The sequence below is a fragment of the Parasteatoda tepidariorum genome, chromosome 5 (assembly GCF_982258835.1).
Source record: "Parasteatoda tepidariorum strain Cologne lab strain chromosome 5, Ptep-v5.0, whole genome shotgun sequence".
Classification (NCBI taxonomy): domain Eukaryota; kingdom Metazoa; phylum Arthropoda; class Arachnida; order Araneae; family Theridiidae; genus Parasteatoda; species Parasteatoda tepidariorum.
Window position 1 is genome coordinate 32,962,825 of NC_141759.1, and position 26,273 is coordinate 32,989,097.

The 26,273-nt window shown below is 31.7% G+C and overlaps 1 protein-coding gene across 6 annotated transcripts in view; it reads right to left on the minus strand.

Moving 5' to 3' along the window:
• Positions 1 to 20,805: 20,805 nt before the first annotated feature.
• The window catches only part of LOC107451072 (pyrethroid hydrolase Ces2e), a 58,226-nt gene continuing 52,758 nt past the window's right edge, over positions 20,806 to 26,273 (minus strand). For all 6 annotated transcript variants that reach the window (XM_071185093.2, XM_087163612.1, XM_071185091.2 and 3 more), the window contains one exon: positions 20,806 to 21,777. In XM_071185093.2, coding sequence (XP_071041194.1) covers positions 21,402 to 21,777 — 376 coding nt within the window. In that variant the 3' untranslated portion in view covers positions 20,806 to 21,401. The remainder of the gene's footprint in view (positions 21,778 to 26,273) is intronic.

A 26,273-nucleotide genomic window follows, 5' to 3' on the forward strand; every position in this document is an offset into this window, starting at 1 on the left:
TTGATTGGAGCATTAAATATATGTTATTTTTTAAATCACTTCTCCTGATTAAAATAATTATGGTATTTTGTTGAATTAAATTGCTGATAATAATTTGAATTTTTTCATTTAAAGAGCAAATTAATCAAAATTTTATGAAGTTCATAATGGTTATTTTTAAACGTTGGCCACAAAATATATCTTAAATTGTAAATATTTATCTCTGGTGATTGTTGTATATTAGTTTACATCATATTATCTATTTATTTTCATGTTTCATAATATGTAAATATGTAATAAAAGTGGTTCCTGTTTTTAATCACGCATGCCATATCAATTTTGTACTTTTCAAATATGTCTTATATTTTATTGTTTATGTGAAATGTTATAGTTTTTGTGATATCTCCTCAGATTCATGAATTTCCTTTGCTTACAGCTTACAATATCATAATATTACTAACTAATGTATTTTTATTAATTTAGATAGTTTTATACTATATTTTGTTAATAAAGTGCAGCAAAATTATGAGTTTTATTTTGTCCTTTTTAATTCTTCAAAACATTTTAATTAGAAATGTAATGTTATGATGTCAGAAAATACAAGATGCAGAAATTATTTTCCAAGACTGATCTAATAACTTGAAAATGTGAGTTAATGTTTTTTAATAGCTCTTAAAGGTGCTTATTTTTCATTGAGCGCTTGTAATATTTGCCCAATTTTTTTTCTTTCTAAAAGGAGCCTTTTTTCCCTTTGCCAGGATGATTTTCGCCATGAATTATTTAAAAAACGTAATTTTAACAATGCTTATTCAATCTCAATCCACTCAAAATGCCTATCATTTTACATGCTGGATGAACTTTTCCTGAGCTGAGCTCAATTTGATAGAGTCACACCTGAGACTGGATTGAATCTTCTCAAGAACTTTATGTTCCATGACAGTGCACTTTTTAACTATTATTAAGAGGTTATGTTCATAAAATTAAATTTTTTGTTTGACATACTTTAAATGCAGAATTTAAAAATCGTATATACAAGGATGTGATTCTTCCGCGGATTTCCGCTTTTTGTCAGATTTTTCCCGCTAATTTCCGCGGAATTTTATTTTTTGAACAAGTTAAAAAATTTTATGAGGAATTTAATTTTCCGCGGAGCGAAAGTTTTTAAGTCCTCATTCCTCCCTCTGAAGTGAGTTCTCTAAAAATCATTTCCTTGGGATAAAACTGATTGACCTTCATACAGGGATGAGATTTTTCGTTTTTGCCTCTCGAGTTTTAACCTTTTTATCAAAAAATCCGATTCTCTAAAAGTTTCGTTTTTTTTTAAAATAAATATCCCGCTTTTTTTTTTTTTGAAAATTCAGTCTTAGAAATAAAATAATTATATTTATTTACGATTTTCAAAGATAAACAGAAGATTCAAACTATGTCCTAGCTGCTAACCCTTCCGCATTTTTACTTATTTTAGCTATTTTCTCCGCTTTTACACACAGAAAATAAGATTTTCCGTATTTTTATTCGTCCGCTGGATAGCTCGTATTTTCGCAATTCAGACGTCGTGACCCTGTTGTCTGGCGTAAAAGCAAACGAAAAATAAAATATATATAGACGTGGATTTGCGGTGAAAATATTTATTTGCTCATTCAATTAATCTTGAAAATTTCTATTTATTAGGTCGAAACAAAAACATTACAAACAAGCCTTTTAGAAATCCCAAGTCCTGACTCTGCAAATATCTCGATTGTTATTCACGCGATTTTAATATCTATCATCGATTTTCGTATTTACCTGATTTAAAAGTTGCGCATTGCTATTTTTATTTACGCTATTTAAACATCGTCCATTATGATTCTTATTTACGAGATTTAAAAATCCAATATCGCGTTTTGTATTTATGCATTTTTAAAATCGCGATTTTATTATCAAACCTCGGTTTTCGTATTTACCTGATATGAAAGTTGAACATTGCGATTCAGCCGATTTAAATATCGTAGATTGCGATTCTTATTTACGAGATTTAAAAAACCAATATAGCGATTTGTATTTACACGCTTTTAAAACCCTATGTAGCGATTCGTATTCACGCGATCTTAAAATCCAATGTCGTGATTCGCTATTGCGGTTGCAATATCAAACGTCGATTTTCGTAATTATACGTGCTTTAAAAATTAGACATAGTGATTTGTATTCATGCGATTTAAAAATTATGCATCGTGATTCGTATTTACGTGATCTAAAAATTACGCATCATGATTTGTATTTTCGCATTTTTTAAAATTCGATATAGAGTTTCACATTCACGTGATTTAAAAGCCTCATATCGGGATTTATATTCATAGAATTTTAAAATTAATCATCGGGATTTACAATCACATGGCTTACAAGTTTAAAAATCGCACTTTTTCGTAAAATATGTGTGTATATATATATATATTCTTTCATTCTTGGATTTCCTCTTTTTTACTTTCTGACTACTCTCATCTCTGTAGATAATCATTAATAGTTATGACCTATTCGTCAATATCATGTTTAATTACTCGGTATTAAGTTTACCTTGCTGTTTTGTGTTTAAATTTAGGTCAAAATTTTTAGTTTTGAAGTTAGCCGCTCTTTGAAATGTTTTTTTAAATGGAGTTTTTGTTACAATATTTTTCATCGTATTTTAATTTTTAAATTAAATTCATTTCAAAATTTATAATTTGAGAACTGAATATTGCATGAGAAAATAATTCACTTATCAGTAATTCGTGAACCGACATTTTGAGTTCCTGGTTTAGATTGCCATCTTTATTAGATTCCAAATTTAGAGGTTAAGATATTTTTTACTTTTATTAGGACGAATAATTCGTTGGTCACTAGTAATAAACTCTATGCAACTATGAGAGGATGTTATACTTAATTTTTTTTCATGTAGTCTACAAATTTTAGAATGTATATTGAAATTATAAATCCCTTAAAATTTAGTTATTTTAAAAAAAAATTTTTTTTTCTTCAAAATTTTCCAATTAAAAACAGATATGTTACAAATTTACTGCATCTTTCTTAACTACGATAGATTATGAGACTTAGTAAATTTTTTAAGACACTGAAGTAAATTGTATGTTTGAAAAAAAATGGGCTCTGCAAACTGTTAATTCCACATGTTAGGGACAGTCAGAAATAGTAAATATACATAAAACTATGAGCTCACATTTGGTACTAAGATATTCCAGGCGAGCCGCGATGGCTCAGGGGATAGAGCGTTTGCCTTCCATTGAGGTGAAACAGCTATGTCTCAGCGATAGGGCTGGACGATATAGAAATTTCTTAAATCGATATAATCAACACTTTTATATCGCGATATTAGGTTATATCGATTTAACCATCTAAACGACAAAACTAAGAAATAAATCCACAGTACCCCTTCCTCTATTCAAATGTATTGTTTTTTTGTTTTTTTTTTTAACTCACTTACAGTCAACTCCTAGTCCACAGAAATTTTGACAAAGTTGTTCTGATTATAAATAATTTTTTGCAGATATTCAAAAGCTTATTTAAATACTACAATTTACTAATTTTACTCTGTAACTTTTCACTAAAGGTATTGGAGAATATTGTTTACCTTTTTCTTTTGCATTTATTTTATTAGTAAAAAAAATTAAAAACTTTCACTTTCTCTGTACATATATAAATAACTATACATTAATATTTTTATTGAAAATATGCTTCGTAAAAAGTCACTTTTGAAAGTTTGCTGTTAAAATATATATATATATATATATATATATATATATATCATATTTTTTTCTGAGCAATGAATCAAACTATCTAACTTGATTTTATAAAGTGTATTATAATTTATAATTTGTAGTAAGTGGACAATTTTTAAAAGTATCAGGAATATAGTGCTGGAGAACTTTAAATGGAATTCAGACTTTTTATTATTTCCAAAGTAATTTTAGTCATAATAATAAAGATTTTATTTAGTATTCAGCAACTCCAACGACAAAAAAAAGGAAAAAAATATTTTTGAACAATCAGTATAATCAAAAACTGTAAATGTTTTTAACTTTTACAACATGTTATAGCTTTGATAAAAAAGTTTGGATGAATTTCAACAGAAATAGCATGTATTTTCACGAAAATATAAACATTTTTTTTTTTTACTTATGTTCATTGCTATCTGTTTGTTTCAACTAAATGATTTTTTCTGAAAAAGGAAGGTGCAATTTTCTCTAGTTACCAAAACAGCAATTATATGTTTGGGACACAGAATTTAAAATTTAATGAAGTGAATAGATTTAGTGATAGATTCACCCCCCCCTTCCCGGCAATGACAAAAAAGAAGTATATCAGTAATAACATGCAATTTCCTTTTATTCCAAATTTAATTTTTTTAGTTGTTATTGTTGCTGTTAATTTACGTCGCACTAGAGCTGCATAATGGGCTATTGGCGACGGTCTGGGAAACATCACGGAGGATGATCCGAAGACATGCCATCACAATTTTGACCCTCTGCGGAGGGGATGGCACCCCTGCTTTGGTAGCCCGACGACCCGCGCGCTAAGTCGAGCACTTAAAGGTAGCACAGTTTAACGAGGACCAATACCGCACACCCTCGGTCCCTATGCAGACTGATCCAAGTGGTCACCCACCCGCACACTGACCGTAGACAGTGATGCTTGACTTTGGTGATCTGCTAGGAACCTTGTCTTAACCATCAGTCTTCTGCGGGACTTAATTTTTTTGTAAAATACGTTTATGGTAAGATTTTCCATATCAGCACCAAAGTAATCGCTAAGCATCGGTGACTTCCGGCAGCAGCACGCAAGAAACTAAATAAAAACAGCACCACAAAAAAGGCTAATTTGAAAGTTAAAAATCGTTAACTTCCCCTTTCAATATTTTTTTACAATTGATTCCAAGTAAAACAAAACTGCAACTTCAGTTGACGCAAGAAAACAGGTACCGAACAATACGAAAATAGACCCGTAATGCACATGCCTTAAAAAGATAAATCTCTAAACTTAACATTATGCACGCGAGAAACTACAAAAAAAATAATAATAAATTAAAAAAAAAAACATCATGATACACGTCTTATTCGAAAGGTGTAATCTTTTAACTGCGCATGCATTACGGGGCTATTTCCGAACGATACGGAAATAGCCCCGTAATGCGCCATAAAAAGATAAATCTACCAACATTTATAATTAACACGCGAGAAATTAACGAAAAAGAATAATAAATAAAAAGATCACAAAAAAAGGCAGTTACGAAAGATAAAATTAGTAAATTTCCTAAACATTTTTTTACAATTTATTCCAATTAAAACAAAACACCAATTTTATTTAGCGACTTCAGTTAGCGCGAGCAAACAGAAACCGAACGGTACGGAAATAATTAATGTAACATACACGCTGAAAGAAAACCCGGTAAGATATTTAAAGATATTACGGAAAGAAACTCAGCAATGCATGTGCCTTAAAAAAGACAAATCTCTAAATTTTATACGAGTATAACACACGCGAGACACTGCAAAATGATAATAAATAAAAACATCACAAGAAGAGTTTAATTCGAAAGGTGAAACTCGTTAACTCCTTCCGGGCAAGTCACTAAATATTTTTTAACAATTTATTTTAAGTAAATCGAAACACCAATTTTATTTTGCGTTTTCAATTAGTGCGAGCCATAAAAGATAATGATTTCATGTGCCATAAAAGATAATTATCTCAATTAGATAATAAATATTTTAATAAGGATTTTATATATAATATTTGAGAAATATTAATTTTTTAACGCTATATTTGTAAGAAATTTCTTTAAATAGTTTGAAATGATTAGTTTAAAAACCAAATTCTCAATGCAAAAGAGGAGAAAAAATATAACACCTATTTCAGAAATCAGGATATGTAAAATTGAAGATGGGAATTTTCCCTCCTGCACGAGCAAGATATCCTAAAATCGGAATTCTAAAAGAGAAGACAATCACATACACTTGGTGGTAAAAAATCCTCCGCAAATATCGATATAAACTTGAAATCTGAATGAGGAGATTCAACTGCACCGATCCCTGCTATATCGATCTGAATGAGGAGATTCAATTGCACCGATTCCTGCTATATCGGAGTTTCACCGCCAAATATCGATATAACCTAGTGAATTAGTTTTGAATGAAGAGATTCAATGGCCCATTCCGATTTAACTATACCAACCCCTGCACCAGATGTGATTTTGGCAAATAGCCAAAGAAGTTGAGCGCACGTGTTACCGAGAGAATGAGTTGATAGTTGACCTTGAATCTTTCCCTTACGCTGCGGCAGATCGGACTCTGTTCTGTACATTCTCGCAATGATTAAACCGGTGTTTCACTACATCGGAGAGAGCAACATCGATTTAGCGTTTGCTGTCATGAATAAATCGATTTAGTAGAGTCGAAATGCTCACTCCGGAATTTTGTTGAAGATGACATGGATAAATCGGTATTACGATGTTGGAGTTAAATCGATATATTGTCTTACATCGGTATAAAGCCCAGTCCTACTCAGCGATGTCTGGTCGTTACGAATTTCGCATCTGGCTTGCACCGACCACACTGCTGACGTGAAATATCCTCAGTGGTAGACAGATCATGGGTTAGTCCTCTTGCCATCAGGCTAATCGTGGGAGGCTCTCGTGGTCTTCCTCTCCATGTAACGCAACTGCGGGTGTAATATGAATAATATTATCTATCAAATTTAATTTCTACTGTTTTCAGTCTTTTGGTTTGTAATTCTCAAAGGTAGTGAAAATTTTTTTTTGTCTAGTCAAATATTGTCAATTAAATAAAAAAGTTTTTTAAAAGGAGAAAACAATAGTGCTATTTTATAATGAATTGTAGTTGAATTTTGGGAAAGAAAACTAGTTAATTCTTAAAAGAAGGGAGGAAATTTTTGACGCGATATTATTATTATTTTTTTCTAATATGGTATTACTCATGAAATCAATGAAAATTGAATAATTTCATTTACTTTAGAATATATTTTTTTGCATTGCTTGTAAAATATCACTTCAATAAAATATCAGTTTTTATTTAAGTTTAATTTGGAACCTTCAAAAATTGGTGAGTAATAGAATGAAGTAAGTAGTACTTTGGAAAACCAATTGTTAGTAAGTAAATGGCTTTGATGCAGGTATTTTAAACTGGTATCAGCAACACTGTTACAATACTAAATACTTTGATGCTACTATTATTGACTTTTACTAAACACTAACATTAATACTAATAATCTAAATGCCGAAAAGTATTTTGGAGTGTTAATAGTAATATCAGGGGTCTACAACTATCTTAAATATCTGGCATCTGGTCGCTCCGTCTAAACTATATCGGGCCCAGAATGTAACACAAATCTTTTACTCTATTTTATATTCTAGAGTATGCTGGGATCTTTAAAACTGATACCGATGCCTAAAATTTTAGTATTTTTGTAGATCTTAGAATATGCCACTAGTCATTCTAATTTATTACCTTGCAAATGAATATATACTATGAAATGTTCGTTTTGTGTACGCAATATAAAAGGACGTATGCAGTCTCTGTAAGTAGTGCAAATACTATGTGTTACTGTAAGTACTTTTTTTTAGATGCAAATCAAGCAATGCAAAGGAAATATTTATTCTAATGATGTTGTTTGTTAAAATAACAAAAGGCTTTTATATAAAAATTGATAGAATCTAGTGTAATATGGCTTCAGATTCGAATATAGTTTTGGCAAATTTCAGATTCTGAGTAAAATTTTTATCTTGAGTAATTTTTTATAAACGGAATAAAACATAGGATGAAATATCCCGGGAATTTGATCCTGTGTTTAATTCCAGAAAATGAATTTTTCTCCTAAAAATTTATTTTTGCTCTAAAATATGGAGTTTTGTGAATAAAATTTGTACAGCAACAAACACTAGATTTTAAATTTTTGAAACAAAGTCAATATTTAATTTTTCTGTCACCAATTTATGAATTTTGAATTTGTGTAAATTCAAATGTTACGAATTTCCTCCCATGCAGATAAAATAGTTATAAAATTGTGAAAAGTCTTGCGCAATACATATTTTCTTGAATTTTGAATTTATGCATTATATTATAATTTCATAAAGTTTAGTTAAGCTTTACGTTTAAATCTATTATCTATTCAGAAAAAGCTTTTCCCATATACAGTATCCTTTTTTTTATATAAGTTAATTTTAAGGATTTCGTCCCGTACTGATTTGATTTTAGTATTTGGTTATTTGATATGAATATTTATTACGGTTTTAAATAGTTCTGATCTGGTGTATAACAAACAACTTCCAAACTATGTAGATTTAAGCACAACTTTATTTAACTCGCTATATAACTTGAAATATAACTATATAACTTGAAATTATAAATTCAATGTAGAACTTAAACTAGTTGAATCAAATTTTAAATTAGGGGATTCGGGGAACTTTTACATATATAATTTTTTGAGGAAGAGGAGACTGGATATGAGTTCTGCAACTTTGCATTCATCAAAAATATTAAATTTATAACTTAACTAGCTGTACCCTGCGTGCGTTGCAACGCTTTCAATTTGAATTTTGTATTTAAGTGTGTAAATGACATTTGCGATTATGATTTGAAATGCAAATTTTATTTAATGGTGAAAAAAAACCAGTGATAGTCTCAGCAGTTAATTCTCTAGGATATCATTAGTGCATTTTCAAACAGACATGTATGGTGATGCACACGGAGCATGAAACATATTTTGGACAATGATCTGAAATAAGACTGGATCTATGGTGACATCAAGAATTTCTGCTGATATCTGATCAGTTTGGCAAGGTGGTTTTGTTTTTCAATAAGCCAAATCAGAATGTGTGCCTGAGGCAATCCTCGTTTTTGCCATTCAATAGAGTACACCCAACACCGTGTCTCTCTAAAAACATGACGCTTCACAATGAAATCAAGTAAAGATTATCATTTTTGTTTGAACACACGTGCTGTAATATCATGACGATCCGATGATGATTGTCCTGGTAACAAAATATCTCTAATTTCAACCCAAGCAGAATTGCACGTAAATGTAATAAATAAATCTAGGAGCCCATATGCGAGAACATATGTCATTGGATCCTGTGAGTATTCATACATGTGCCTTGGAGTCCAAGGCACATGTATGAATACTACATTTGCAGGGAGTTCAAGTTTTTCTCCCTGCAAATGTAGTCGGCAATATAATCATTTTCCCCACATCATTAGGATTAACGTTACCATCATTAATTATTGCATCCCGTAAATGAATGCATTCTTCTGAACGTAATTTGGTTTGATTTAATTTAATATACAGTAGGCGTTCAGTTTCAATTTTCGCATACATATCGATAATGTATTAATGAATTAATTGTCGACATTTTAAAGTATGATTATCAGCGTTTTGGCAATCATTAATCTATATGCATAAAAACTTATTGCACTTGCTTTCTTATTGGTTTTCTCGCCTGTTTGCGGACTTCTCATTTTTATGTTAAAATAATATCCCTCCTCTCCTCACCAAAATAAAATAGGATATTGCAATGCATCATATGATCGATAAGTTTCTGAGAACTCTTTGAACGTCACGATTTCTGCTATGAAGAACTGTATCGCGGGAGGTAAATTCTTCGCCAACTATAACAATAGCCACTTCATCCAATGTTGGCGCATTGTATTTTTCTTTGTGGTGGCCTACAGGTGTTTTTTCGGCTCTAATAACAACTTTGTAAATATCGGATGACATTTAGTCAAGGGCAATTGTGAACAGCCTAATTAACTGATTATGTTGATCGAAAAATTTTTGTAATACGGTAACAATTTTTCGTTTAGTGCCATTGTTTACCTGACAACGTTGATTGACTTGATCATTTGTGTTATCCATGAAATAAATTTGTAGAAATTTATGATCTGCGTTAGGCATTGAAAGAAGTGATCCTGCACGATGATAAATTTGGCCTTGCACTTTGAATGTTGGGATGTAATTCTCGTTCACGATACGCGTAGCACCGAATAAAGTAATTTAGAAACACGAATTGTACCGGCGTATATGCGCCAAAAAATGTTTCGATTGGTTTGTTTGACCTGATACGAAGGTTGATAATGTCTCGGCAGGCGACGTAAAATCTTGTAGTTTCAGTATGCCTCTAGAACAGCAAATTCAGCTGTTTCATTTTTAAATTTGAGAGCATTACAAAACATACATAATTGATATATTTCTCCGATGATGACACTTGGGGGAAGACTATAGTTTGTTGTCGGATCATAGTGAAATGCACTGAAATTCAAATCAGAGTATTGGCAGCGTCTGAATAGCGAAATGCGTTCTCGGTCGGTTTTCATTCTTGCTTCCCGTTGCTCTGATGTTTCCGACGAACGGGCTTGTGTAGTTCGTAGTTGATTTGTTGACAGTCTTCTTTCCTGTTGCTCAGACGTTTCTAAGGAACGGGCAAAAGCATTCTGTTCTCGATTAGTTTCAAGTCTTTTTCCCGTTGCTCCGATGTTTCTGAAACACGGGTAGTTCTCTTTTTGCGCGCTTGAGATGTCGACCGACTAAGAGCGATTTGCTTAGGCGGCATATTTTTGTAAATATTCTTTCTGACAAAGAAAAAGAAATGTAAAAGTTGACAGTGGTCGCAAATTTGCTAAATCGAAATATCACATACATATTTTAAATAATAAAAAGAGCAATAAAAATGAGATGAATAAGAAATATGAAAATTATAAGATTTAAAACAAAAATCAATTTTATAAATGAAAGAAATAAAATGGATGAATTCGAAAACTTTGCATAAATAAACAAACAAACAAACTAATAGTTTTCAAATGACAACTGTCACAGCACTGAAATCTTCGAAAACTATATTTAATTGTGCTAACCTAAAATTACGTACTAAATATAAATATTTCTGAAAACGTGCAATTTGAATGACATTTGCTTTTGTCTTTATATTTATTAAACAGTTTTCACAGTACTGAATCCGTGATACGACCAACAATTAAGAAATCTATTCTCGTTGATTTTACTTGCTTGTGCTCACCTGACATAAAGAAACGCGCGAATTAAAAATTAAAATATATGCAATTTACATTAATTTACTTTTCTAAATGAATAGAGTTATAAGATAGAAAATATCACTGTTGTTATCTTCAAGATATTTGAAAATTGAATCGTTTATAGCAAAATTTAAAACAATGGCTAGCTTTTAACCAATCAGAAAATTCCATTTCGACTTTCACTGATATCGCTGGAACGGTTTATCGCAGAATGTTCTAATGTCGACAGAAACCTTCCTCGTGCTTTGAACTATCTGTATGCCAAGTTTCATAGTTTTCTGTCGGATGGTTTAGGAGTCTATAGAGGACAGACAGACAGACACACATTCACTTTTATATATATAGATTAAACTTAAATCTTTGTGTAAAATTTTTTTATGAAGCTAATTATTTTCCTCTAAAGTAATTAAAAGACTATCAAAGTTGCTCTACTTTAGGATAATTATTATAGAATATTGAGTCATAACTGTTCATATTTTAGTGACACTAATATCGATTAAAGTAATTTACAAATATCTCCTTTATTATTTGAAATAAGCTCTATAATTTATCCAGATATAAATTCGTTAACAAAGCAGTTTCCGAAATATTTTGAATTCCAACAGTTTTATAATGAACTCTCATTACGTTACTTCAGTTATCACATATCAAGTATTTTTTTAATCTATAAATATATGAATTAAATATTACTTAAACACACTGCACAATGAAGCCTAAACTGCTATTTTACCGTTTAAAATTTTCACTTCGTATCACATATTTTAGCTTAAGGGAAATAAAATCTTCGAGTTACGAATTGCAATATCAACTCTTCATGATAATTACTAACTTTTGTCCTGTTTAATTTTTATGCTCGTATCTTTTCAGTCAAAATAAATTTGTTACATTTTTAATAAATTTTCTGTAATGTAGTGTTTTTTGTAAAATCACATGTTTATTTAACAAGGACAACTTCAGAAGCAAGGTCTCTAACTTTTCACGAAATAACAGATAGCCGCCAAAATTGGAACACTTTAAGGCAAAATTGGAGAAACATAATGTTAAAATTTTTAAACATGCAGTGACTAATATTTTGATTGTTGTTCATTTACGTCGCACTAGAGCTGCACAATGGGCTATTGGCTACGGTCTGGGAAGCATCCCTGAGGATGATCCGAAGCCATGTCATCACAATTTTGATCCTCTGCAGAGGGGATGGCACCCCCGCTTCGGTAGCCCAATGACCTGCACGCGAAGTCGAGCACTTCACGGTAGAACAGTTTAACGAGGACCAATACCGCACACCCTCGGTCCCTACTCAGGCTGATCCAATTGGTCACCGCGTGGCATTCGACGTGCTAATGTTTTTGCTCGGGGAAGCAGTCCTATATATGTATTGAACCTGTAAAATTTTTTTGGTAGCAATGAATATTTTATTCTCCCCGAAAAAAAGTTAAAAATTAAATTTCTTAGTGACCAGTTTTTACTCTTTCGTTTTGATATATCCGGACTTACAGCCCTGCATGAAAATTTTGAAATGTGGTGTCTAAAATATTGCGAACGTCGATATTTTAATACCTTTGTAATCACCTCTTAATAATTTCATAAATCCTACGAAAAATTTATGGTGCACTTTATCGTTTTGAGATTTATCATCTTTTTTTCATATTTTGGTGATATTTTTGAGCTATAGTGAAGTAGTTAAAGATATATAAATATTTTTTTTTAGTAAATAGCAGAGTTTTATTAAAAATCAAGAAACAATGTTTTGTTGAAAGGTAACAAAGAATTTTATTGTTTTATTTTTATTCTGATTTAAAAACAATGAACCATCCAGTTTTAGAACTAAATAAAATAACTTAAATTATTAACATACATATATTCAGCTTGAGAAAATGCCTTGTTGTACTCCATAATTGTTAGAATAAATTTTTATTTTTAATATAGGATGCTGCTGTCATTGAACTAGTCATTAAACTTAAATGAACTAAATTTGATGACTTACACTTTAAAAATACAAACTATCAAATATGGTGAATCTATTATTTATTAGACTGTCTATGTGCCTCTATTATATATTTAATTCCGATTTCCAAGCTTTGTCTTCTAACTATCCGAAAACAAAAGAGTTATAACCCATAAAAGACTTACTTATAGTAGATATTGTGTAACAGAGAGCCAATGAAATATCAGATTTTATTTGTGCGATGACTCGTAAAGATATCCGGACATCACCATTAAAAGGCCTAAAAGTAAGTCTCGTTGGATAATATATGTCGACATAAAGAAGCAAGATACGACATAGTGATGTGGATTAAATAACCAGTATTATATTGAACCTTAGAAATTTCAGATGTGCTTTTGGGATTTTGGAATGGCAACTAAATTCCCAATGTTAAACATTCTACATGTCATTAAATATTTTTAGCTTAATGTTTTAGATTATTCGAAAGAGGATGATTTGTTGTCTCAAAATCAATGGTTTTTTTTCGGGTTAATTTATGTCAATTTTCAGATTATTATAATAAATAGAATGTCAAGTTTAGAAGAAAGAGCAATTTTGTCACTTACTTATTATTATTGTTTTTAAAAAAAAGTTTTAAGAGTACAAAAGCTGCTTGTGATATTTGTGTTATGTATGGAGAGGGTGCCAAAACAGGACGAACCGCTGGTGATTGTTATACCAAGTTTGAAAATGGAAATTTCGACCTCAAAGACGCATTTCGTTCTGAACGTCCAGTTGAGTTCGATAAAGATCGTAAGAGCGATTAAATTAATTTTTGCAGAAGATCGGCGTCAAATCGGCGTAACTGACAGAGCAAATGGAATGCTCTTTAAGTTTTTAAGAAATGTATGAAAACAAAGCAGGTGGGAGCTTACTTGCCAATCCAATGTTATTTGTCTTTATTTACATTGATAAATTTCTATGTAGCTAATAATAGAGTGTGTTAAGTAGTTAACATGATGAGCATGAAAAGGCTGTTTTTAATTACGCCTTTATTCCCTCGCTTTCTTTTTTGTGAGGGTAGAGACTCGCCATCAAAATTTCGAGTTATTTCTGACTAGTGAGAGTTTTTTAAATCTCTTTTGAGCCTCCGTCTCTCGCGACAATTTAAGCTACAATCGTTTCTTCGCCGCTACAAACAGATTTTATCGTAGTTTCATCTGTAAATACAATTTATCGTTAATGAAAATTTCTACCACTTTTAGAATAACTAGAGTGCTTAAAGCTCAACTAGAAGTATGAGCAGATGTTAATGCAAATTACAATTGTTCATATAATTCAGCTTTATTATATTGCTCACATATAATTATATAGAATCCTATAACAATGAAATTTATCTCGTACATGTCTTGTATCAAGGGATCAAGATTTTAAATCAAAAGCTATAAAGGCTAATACTTGCCACTTTTTATATTTTTATTAAATTTTAAGATAGAATTTTTCCTTTACTGTACGATAATATCATCTTAGTATTACTTCGCCATTTATTCTTACTTATGTCATTGTACATAGTGTTTGATTAATGATTAAATGATTAATGCTAGTCCTCCATTGCTCTCCAATTTAATTCCATTATAAGATGATTTATCAACATACGACCCAAGGAAGCGCTTCCAGTCAAATTAACTAATTAACTATATATATATATATATATATATATATATATATATATAGAGAGAGAGAGAGAGAGAGAGAGAGAGAGAGAATTCCTCACAAAGAGCCATAAAAAGTCAAGATGAACCAGATAAGGCCAGATAAAAGATTATTTTCTGAAGTTAATGGGCAATAATTCGTAGATGAAGTACGCATTAAGATAGTCCCAAAAACTTCCCAGCACCGGAATGGTGCCATCCTTTCAGCGAATCAAAATCTCTAAATTTTATCAATTGAATGACGTTTCGATAAGATTATCCTTGCAACCACCTCCCCTTCAGAACCTCTCTTTAAATATCAAGCGCACCAACAATGCGTGGTTTTTTTCATATTTGCATGGCTAGATTAATCTGGGCCAAATCCAAACATCCCTGCAATGGGGAAACCATCAATGTAAATAGCCAACGGACACTGTTGTAAATAACTTAAGATCCATTAATAAAATGCCTTTTTAAATGAATTAGCCTAAGTCTCTTCAACTATCTAGCCTTTAAAGGCATACTATTATAAGCTGGCAGGATTCGAACCTGCGGGGGGAAACCCCAATGGATTTAAAACCACCTCCCCTTCAGAACCTCTTTTTAAATATCAAGTGCACCAAAAATGCGTGGCGCGGGGAAACCCCATTGGATTTGAAATCCATTGGCGTTTCTCCGAGCAGGTTCGAATCCTGCCGGCTTATAATAATATGCTTTTAAAGGCTAGATAGTGTTATTAAACAGAATTTTTCGAAAAAAATAAATACTGAATAATATTAGAGACTAATTCTTTTTGTTTATGTTTTTGTTATGTGAGCATAAACTTTGATACATTACGTATAGAAGATATTTGGATGTAAACATTACATACTGTTATACAATAGGTATGCATGTTTTCTTGTACATAGCTTTTACTTTACAATTGTTACTTTTGTTTTGCTTGAATTTTTTTATTTTAAAATTTAATGTGTGTTTTGTTATAATTTCATTGAAAATTCTGATGGAAGGGGTTGCAAGTAATTAATCATAAATTTTCCCCTAAGTTCTACATTTAATATGAAATGAAATTTTTTTGGAGAGGGGGATGTAATATAGAATTCTTCACAAAGAGTCTTTCTATATTAACTGATAAGCTTAAACAGATGCTTCTTATCAAGTTTAAGATACCGAAATCGGTCTCTCACATAGAGCCATAAAAAGACAAGATGAACCAGATAAGGCCAGATAAAAGATTATTTTCTGAAGTTAATGGGCAATAATTCGTAGATAAAGTTCGCATTAAGATAGTCCCCAAAACTTTCCAGCACCAGAATGGCGGCCCTTCATCAGTGCAACAGAAAGAAACTATTTCTTTCTGTTGCACTGATGAAGGTTGCCCTTTGAGCATCCGAAACAGCTGTCTGCATTTAATAATATTTTTGTGCTCTTTAACGTTGTTTACCTTAGTTTGTATTTTAGCACAAAGGTCGCCCACTTGTGTATTTACTGTTGCAAATAACTTAAAATCTATTAATAAAATGCCTTTTTAAATGAATTAGCCTAAGTCTCTTCAACTATCTAGCCTTTAAAGGCATATTTTATATATATATATATATATATATATATATATATATATATATATAAGTTCAAAATGTTAAATAAGTTTTTAACTAGATTGTGACCTAAAAATTAGACCGACCCCTGACCCTCTCCTGTGACGCCTCACTGTCTGTCGACCTTCACGCCTGTGACCTTCGGCAGCCTTTGATGTGAACACATGGAAGATGGTCCGTTATGGTCACAGTTAGTGCATAATTATGATTTTATTTTTACTGGTTCATCAGTTCACTTCGGTTCTCCTTTTATACACGATTCTGCTGCATTTTAGGTAGTTTAGCTTCAATCTTCAAGCTGTTATATAAATACCGCCCATTTTTGGGAGCAGGCAGCATTCAAATATTGTACGTCAAGTAAATCTACGATCCCTTAACAGGGATTCTTCTTTCTTCCACCCCCCGTGGGTGCTTTTGCTGTCCGGCTCGGCTGTGATAGTATTTTCCTTCGCCATGGCTTTTGTTGGTGTTTCTTGATCAATGGCCGCACGCGCCTACATATGGTTGCTAATGGGACTGCGACGGACCAGCGATACATTGATGAAGTTCTACTTCCTCATGTTCGTCTTTTCCGTGGTGTTGTCGGTGATAAATTTGTTTATATGGACGACAACGTAACATGTCATCGAACACTCGCTGTTCAGGATTGTCTAGACAGCGAGGGTATTCAACACCCCGTATGGCCATCACGTTCTCCAGATCTAAACCCCATTGAAAATGTTTGGGATGCTTTGGGGAGGCAACTTGCTGGTCGAAACTATCCTCCGACAACCAAGAACACCGTCATCCGTGCACTGACTCAGGAATGGGATAAATTGCCTCAACAGCTGCTGGATAGTGTTGTGCAAAGTATGATACGACGTGTAGAATGTTGCATCACACTCCACGGTGGACATATCCCGTACTGATACCTTTCCTCAAGTTGCCTGCTGACATTTAGACGCATTGTTCCATTTTTCCGTACGCAGTATCAAATGAACATTTTTTTTCTTTCAGATGTTTCATAGCTTTTGTACTTTCCAGAAAAATGAATATTCCTTATTCTAATGTCTGAACAGTGCGGCAACTATATTTTATCCCACTAGGCCTCATATCGCGCTTAATGTTATGCTACATTGCAATTTGTGATCCGTCCCAATTGTCCAGCAGTGTATAAATCAACAAAGCAGATATTTTCAACTTTTATAATACCCAAATCCAAAAAATTTAAATTAATATTATCATCATGATTACGAAGTAAGATTAATTCCTCAGGGTATATATCACTCAATAAAACAGTAAAATCTTGGAAATTAAAGATAATTAAACCATCAATATATCTAAAAACAAATTTAATACTAAGAGTATAATTTTTTTCATAATAATGCAGAAATAAGTTAGCTAAGAGAGATGAATAATTAGATCCTTGTGGTATTCCATTAATTTGAAGAAAAATATCCTTTCCATTGTAAAGATAATTACTAAAAAGACAAAAATTAATCGGAATTTCCCAATAATCAAAATCGCAACAAAGGATATTTTTAAAATCATAGTAATAATTCAAAAGGACATCTTTTAGCTTAGAAGGGGGAATGCTATTGAAAAGATCCTGGAAATCAAAAGTCGCAATAGAATTAATTTTATTATGTTTAATAAAATCTAAAATCGGTTGATTATTAGTGATAATCCAAGAGAAACCTTCTTCAGTAATATTGTTAATAATCTTATTTAAGTAGTTAGAGAAAATGGTGCCAGGTTTAGTTAAATAAGTATTAGACCCACATGTGATAGTTCTAAATTTTACTGGAATTTTATGAAATTTAGGACTGATAACTAAGTAAGGAAATTGTATATTGCTAATTTTAATTTTTAATCTCTTGTAAAAAGCTAAAATTTTTTTAATGACAATATTATTATTGAAATTACTAAGTTCAAAATTTTTACTATTTTTAACTTATTGTTTTTCTTAACTTTCCTATATGCCTTATAATGAGTATATCTGAGAAATTTTTAAAATTTTTTTAAAGAGTTAAAGAATAAAGAATTTTTTTGAAGAGTTTTACAAGTGTCATCAATAGTGAAAAAGAAGAGTTCAATAACTTTATTTCCACAAAAATTTATTTGATAATACAAGATTTAGTTTAGTAATACAAGCAAATATAACATTCATGTCATCGTCAATTTACAGACAAAATGTAAGTTTTTATGTTCTTATATTTAAAAGTTTAGTTTCAAGTAAATGGTTAAATACAAAAAAAAAAAAAAAAAAAAAAAAAAGGATACGAAAAATTACTTTTTTAAAGCACAATTCTTGTGAATGTAAATTTAATTTAACTTAAAGCAATTCCTTTTGTGAGCTGATATTAAATTTTTTAAATAAAATAATTGAATTTAAAACGACATATACTATTGTTTTCATTAATACAACGTATGCATGAACTTAAATGAATCTTGAATATATTTTCCTTTATACGAAATTTTTTTTAAATTGTTTATGATATAATTTTTTTTCCCTAAATGATTGGATATTATTCTTATAATTTTTGCTATTAAAAATTTGAAAATGTTTAATAAATAGAGTAATTTGAAAAATTACTAATAAATAAATTCATTTTCAAGGATAATTTTACAAAACAGTTTGAGTTCAAATTAAATTTCGGAATAATAATGATGAGGATGATAATAATAATAATAATAATAGCCTTACAGGAACATAGTAAAGTATAGAATTTTGCACAGAGTAACTAGTTAAGTTTTATGTAATTATTTGTAATAAACCCAGGGTCTTTTTTTTTTATCTTAAAAACCACACTGATTCCTCCATTAAAGCTCGAAAGGCCAAAACCTGACCAGCAATGGCGTTATTTAAGGGGGAACAGTTCCCCTCCCCCCATCTTTAGAAAAGACTGTTAATTTCCCCCCGGGCTCTTCTATATAAAGATTCCCTTATTCTAAGTGGTTAGAGCGTTCGGCTACGGAACAAAAGGTTCCTGGTTCGATTCCAACCGGCCGCTATCAAATGTCTCTCCGGCTCTTCTCAATATTGGCGACAGCGAACAATCAACTATCTGACTACTTGACAGATGGCAGCGAAACATCATTTCACCTTCTTCCACTTTAGCAAACAAACCTGGATCTTAAACAGCGTCAAGGATCAACCTGCTTTTAAAAAATGATTTTTCTTGCAACAATGTGACCTCTCAATCACGTGAAGCTTTTACATGGCTGATTACGAGTCATAATTTCTCGTTCACTGGAAGGGGGGGGGGGTGTGCTGCTGCTATAGAAATCTGGAAAGGTGTACACCCTCTTTCAGGATGGTTCCGACCCAGCTTCGCACCCAGAAGTTCCTGGTTCGATTCCCAACCGGTGACAAGCAACTGTCACCCCCGGCACTTCTCAACATTAGCGACAACGAACAATCGACTATCTAACTACTTGACAGATAGCAGCAAAACATCACTTGACTTCCTTCCACTTTGGTAAGCAAACCTGGATCTTAAACAACGTCAAGGACAAAACTACTCTTGAATGACGACGAAGTGACCTCTCAATCACGTGAACCTTTTACATGAATGAATACGAGTCATAATTTCTCGTTCACTGGATGGGGAGTGTGTGGTTGCTGCTATAGAAAGGTGTACAGCCCTTTTTCGTGGTGGTTCCGATTCAGCTACGTACCCAGAAGTTCCTGGTTCGATCCCAGCCGGCGATCAAAAGTACATTTCTCCCGTACTCTTTCCACAAAGCATTTTCTAGGGCATTTAAATACTCTTTTCTCTCTCCTGGCAAAACATTTTGTGTAATTTTACTTAATTGATTGCTAATTAGCTTACCGTACCAATATATTGTAGTAAGAGGGTTTATGAGACAAATTTCAAACAATTAAAATTACTATATTCCACTTCACTAAGTATTGGATTATTTCAGACTAATATTTGTAAGAATTACTATCTTTATTGGATATAAAAATACAATAAAAATAAAGAGAAGTGGACCAGATATTGATTTATCGTCACGAGAAAAACTATCGAATGGAGGCTTACCAGCAAATGAGAAAAAAAGAAACTGACTTTTTTTACTTCTAGTATAATTTTGTGGGAGTGAAATATCCGTGTGACTTATTAATCAGTGCATGTTATAACTAATAAGTTATGCTATTTACGGGTATGCTTGTAGCGAAAGTTGTTCTCGTGATCGCAAGTCAATAACTTGCATGTCAGATCTGTTGCTGAAATTCATGAGCCGTAGTTTGAAAATCCCTATGTATTGATGACATAAATTTTTTAAAAATTAGTTACAATTAGTTTACAAAATAATAGCATTATTTAAAGACTTTCCATCATATACGTATCAAAGTATAATTTCATATCTTCATGTCTGTACGAAGTATTACCCTTCATATGCTTAAAGTATTACTAATACCAGCGTGTTCAGGATTTTGATAACAAAATGTTTATATGATTTTAAAAGTATGTATAAGTATTATTAATACCAGTACGTTTAGATTTAAGATTACCAAATACTGTTACTATTTAAAGAGCTTATATGATATTTACAAAGTATTATTTCTGATATCTTACGAAGTATTATTACATTTATTTATGAAGTGTTATTTCATATCCTTATACATATACAGAGTATATTTAAAGCCAATGTGTTCAGGATATAGAATACAAAATGTTGATATGGTTTAAAGAGTTTCCATACGAATATGTATTAATACCAGTCTGTTAGTACTGCAGCTGCATTCGTTTTGCTTTGTTTGAATCCTGCATTGTCAATGTATGCATTTAATTGATATTCTTTTTTTTCCTTTAAAACTTTGTGCACTGACTGTTAAAGGAAAAATAGAAGCTCAGTTTGCACACTAGAAAAAAAACTCGACTACATAAAGCTTTAGAGTATTATGTATATAATATTGTTCTTAAATAGATTAAAAACGCTTTATACTATTTAGGCGATAATTCGATATGTTTCCATAATTCGATTTTTTTTTTACAGTTGCATGATTTTAGATTATAAGCAAGTTCGAACAAGGACATTAACATTTTCACTTATGTCTTCTCATTTCAATATAAAATTTCCCGAAACCTCTTCATTTCACTTCAATTTATCTCCATCATAATAGTGATGTGCACATTTTCTGATCGTCGCGACACTTTCTCAAGTGTCAAACAGGGATGGCCAAATTCTGCATGGCGTTCATTTTGATCCTTCCACAGAAGTATAAATACATCATCGCAGATAGGCAAAGAAAGCAAATGAAGAAAAGTATCCAACCAATGTATGCGAACAGCACGAATATATCTGCTGTGCAATTTTCAGCTGTGCTGCTGCTTTCACTACGATTGGAAGTTATGTGAATCGGATATTCGGTGAACAGTGGAATAAAATGATTCCAAAATGACATTCTTTCTGTCTCATATGAGCGAGCAATGAACGGTTGTAGGCCCAAAGTAGCAAAACAATCCTCGTCTTCTGTATACGGTGTCCAAGTGAAATTTTTAACCACATTGTTGAGATCTGTCTTCTTTGGAGTTGGATTACTGCAATGCAATAGACATATTTAAAATAAACACACTTGACAAATTTTTTAAAAAATCACAGATTCATTAAACATTATGGATTGTCTGTCATATTTAAAATGTTAATACAACTTATAAATTTCATTTTAATTATAAAATTTTTAAATTTATTTCAAATTATTTTGATTACCACTACACACAAATATATAAAACATATATATATATATATATATATTAATGCAAGGTTTCAAAATAATAGTTTATCATCAGAAATGATGCCATCAATAAGGATTTAAAAATTGACAAACTTGATCAGTATTTTATTAACCGGTTAACGCCCAGCGTCATATATTTAGGACAGTTCCTTTTCTCAAAAACATTCATTGTGGTGGGAAACTTTTTTCAGCATTTTCATTTATCTGGGTGAATTAAAAGATTCTCAGATACCACAATTATTTAGTTATTTCTGATTAGATCTAGAATTATAAGGAGCAAGTACTTTTTGATCTATCAAAGACTTTTTGAATGCCCTAACAGTAGACAAAACAATTAATTTCGAAAATAAATTATACCACTTTTTCCATAAAACCTCTTTTTGTATCATTTCAATATATAAATTCGGAACGAAACGGGTTAAACTGAACAGAAATTTCTTTTACAAAGCATTAATTTGTGACACCGCCGATTTCAACAAAATTTTTGACTGCATCAACCTAGTTGAAGATGCTAATATCAGACCTTTGGCTCACTTTTTTACTTCTGATGTTATTCTCACAGTTAAAAACATGCACTAAGTTAAAACACACAGATTGTCGAAACCCCGTGAAAGAGCAACCCCTTGTGGGTCTGATCAGGGCTACATAAATTCGACAGGAGTGTAATAACCAGGATCTCTACTTAAACAGAGGTACACTTTTATGTTAATGAATTTTTTTATGATCTTGTCGTTTCTCATCTTGAATTTTACTAACTCTTCTCATATTTCGTAAATAGTTATTCTTCTTGTAAATATTGTTCCCCTACTCATAAATTTGTATTGTATTTTTCTATACATTCAATTATTTGTTTCTTATTACCATGGCAAAGTGCCATTCTTTTTTCTCTACCTTAACATACACCATTTAATCGTTACATTTCATGTAATCTGACTATTGTTTTTGCTTAAGTTCTCATTACAGGATGAATGGGAAAAGGGCCATTATTGGCCTCAGGAGCCCAGCTAGACTAAACAGAACAGAACAGAAAACAATAGTATGTTTAAGTCTTGGCAAATCAATAGAATTATTTTTACCTTCATTTATTTTTCAATCATCTTTGACAAGTCTTGAAAATATGCGCCTGTTTTTGAGCGCTTGAAACATGATGACTGTTGTATCTTATCTATATATTTTTAAAGTGAGTGAAGGTTTTTAATTAAGTAATATTATACAAATTCAGTTTCATGGAATTATTTATTTAACAATATAAAGATATTTATTTTAATAATATATTTTTTAGCCACAGCGGAATTTACGTTCTTTTTAAAACTTATTTTTATTAGTGGTAGCATAGGCAATTTGTAATGATTTTTATTAAATTAGAATTGTGAAAGTACTGCGTATAAAATTAGTTAAGCAGATATATCAATGGTTAGATAAGCTCGGTTTCATTCTTAAAATGTGATGTATAAATTCTATAAAAATTTTGTTTGTTTTAAAAATTTCGGCTCTAGTTCACAACCACTGAAAAAATATTTTGCTAAAACTTCAAAAGTTGGAGGTTACGTAATAATCTTTTATGCTGGACCCAAATGTCTTAATTTTGTAAAAAAAATGTAGGGAATTAAAAACAAGGATCCCGGGTAATTTTCCAAAATTTATGTTAGGCTTAAACACAAAATGAGAATATTGGAGCTAATTGGATTAAGGGTTTAAACATAACAAAGGTTAACGCTCTTTCACTTTTGTTAAAAACAAATTGACGTGTCATTATTCACAATTCCTATTTGAATTAAAGATCTTAGTATCAGCCCCGCTAGGAGCTCTAATTCATCTGACTGAAGATTTCTTTTTAATTTCTGTGTGTATTTTTTTAAAAGTGATATTTTTATACGGAATGATTTAAGTAAAATTGCGTACACTGGAATAATTTTGATCTACCTCTACGCAAAATATTAAAATTTTTCTACGAAAGACAACATTAATTAGCTTAACACGGGTTGCAATTCGTATTTTAGAAGCTTAAACACACCAGACTGCTGTTAAAAAAACGCGTTGTAGTGATGATCTTTAGGAAGAAAAAAAGGGTTAGCAAAAGATTTATGCTAGGACTAGTATGATATTTTCAAATATTGGTTACTAGGTGAGCACCAACGCCTCCCCAAATTTTTTTATAGGTAGTCCGATCAGACCACTATGAAGGTAAACCAGTTAATAGAAGAGCCATTTATTAGAAAATCTATTCAAAATTAGAAAGTGGTCGAAAATATATGTCACAAAATTTGTTTAATTTATGAATGTGATTGATTTGTCTTATTTACTTATCAACTCCTACAGATTCAATTCTCAAATATATCTGATACATTTCTTTCAATTACTTTTAAAATATTATTTGGGATCAAGCGCACAACTGGTTCGCTTTTTAAATAATCTGCGCAGATTATTTATAAAAACCCATGTGGAGGCTTTCTGATGTAGGAGGTGATGACTATGTCCGGTCATAGAATCCTGTGCAAAAGATTCATGATCGAACATTCTCGCGACCCGAAAGCTTGATCGAAGAAAAATGGAAAACGTTCAGTTCATTTTCTTAAAGTAGTTTACAACGGTGAATCGGTAAATGGATTTAGATAGATCAACGTTTGTAAAAAGTTTTAACTCTTCTTTATAAAAAGTTTTAGTTAGTTTGTAAAGGTTTTTAACTCTTCTTAATTCTTGATTGAAGCATATTAGTGGAATCTTGGCCATCAATGTAATTTCTCTAAGGCCAAAACTCTTTTTTTCCCTTTCAGACACATCAATTTATCTAGATACTTTTGAATATTTTTCCATTCAAACCAACGTTGAATCTATAATGAAGGATATCAGTTTTTTCTTACTCCTGAATTAAGCTTGAAAATTCATTCTGCCCTGATTTGCTCTCTTCGATCCCTGTCAATTATTTACCGTAATTTCTATTTTTTCCCTCATTAGTTTTTCCATTCTTCTTAGACATGGGAAACGTTGATTTTTCTTGTTTTTAACCTGTTTTACAATAAAATTTTTTTATCATTCATCCTGAAAAGGAGCGTCGTGTTATGGACGTTCAAAACATGCCGACTTTTCGGCCATTTCGACAACAGAAAAGTAAACGAAGTTTTTGATTTTTAATTGCAGTGAAACCTGTGTAGGTCAATCTTTCATGATGTATTGCCTTAATGGTTACTTGAAAGCCACGTTGGTTCAGGGGATTCGGCTCAGGTTCATTTGGCTCCTAATTAGGTGATCCAGGTTCGAATCCCAACGGTGGATGATAGATACGAATTCTGCTCTAAGCTGGCAAAGACCTCAGTGCTGACGTAAAATATCTTCAGTGGTAGACGGATCATGGGTTAGAATCCCTTTGCCGTCGAACTATGCGCAAATGCGGGCTAGTTCAATCAAAAAGGTCCTCCACGAAGGCAAATTTTCTCCCAATACTTGATACAGGAGTTCCCTTGTCTTCTGGATTTAGTTCAAAATTACAAGGCTACTGAGTTGAACATTAGTAGTTCTAAACCCCAAAAATTGGGTTTGCTGTTCAACGATGGTTATAAAATAAAATAAAATTCTTAAGGAAGAAGGGTCAGGGGATTGAGCACTCACATCTTAATAAGGTGAACCGGGTTCGAATGGTTGATTCGAACTTCGCACCCGATTTGTACCGACAGCACAATGCTGTCGCGGGTGGTTTTCTTCTCCAAGTGTGACACAAATGCATGTTAATTTCATGAAAAAGTTCTTAATGACTTCTAGTTTCTCCCATTGTTTGATCCAGGAGTGTTTTTGTATTCTGGGTTGGGTTCAAAACTACAAGGCTACGGGGTTGAACATTGATAGTCGTTAATTCAGAATTGGGTCAGCTGTTCAACGTCGTTTGTAAAAATGGTTAACTTAGACAGGTGGTATGAACTTATAGAGGGAGATGAGTCGTAGTTTTTTTACATCATTGTATAAGAATTAGAACGTATCCATTAAAGGTTATTATGTACGTTTAATACCAACTCATAACGAGGTTTATGTTAGTTCTATATATCATTTTACCATATCAGTGAAATTCTACGTCATTACATAAAGGCAGAGAAAGCTTATTAAAAAGTTTTTTTCCGGTCAACTGCTAAAGGATTCAGAATAGCATTTAATTATCCTCCTAGACAAATTAGACTTATTTCAGTGATCAGCATACGAGATGGAGGTATACCGTTGATCAAGTTACAAAAGTATTGCTCTCCTTCATTGCGTAGGATACATTTGGTTTTGGGTAAACTCAGACAGGCAGTCAACTTACAAAGATGCCCAAAT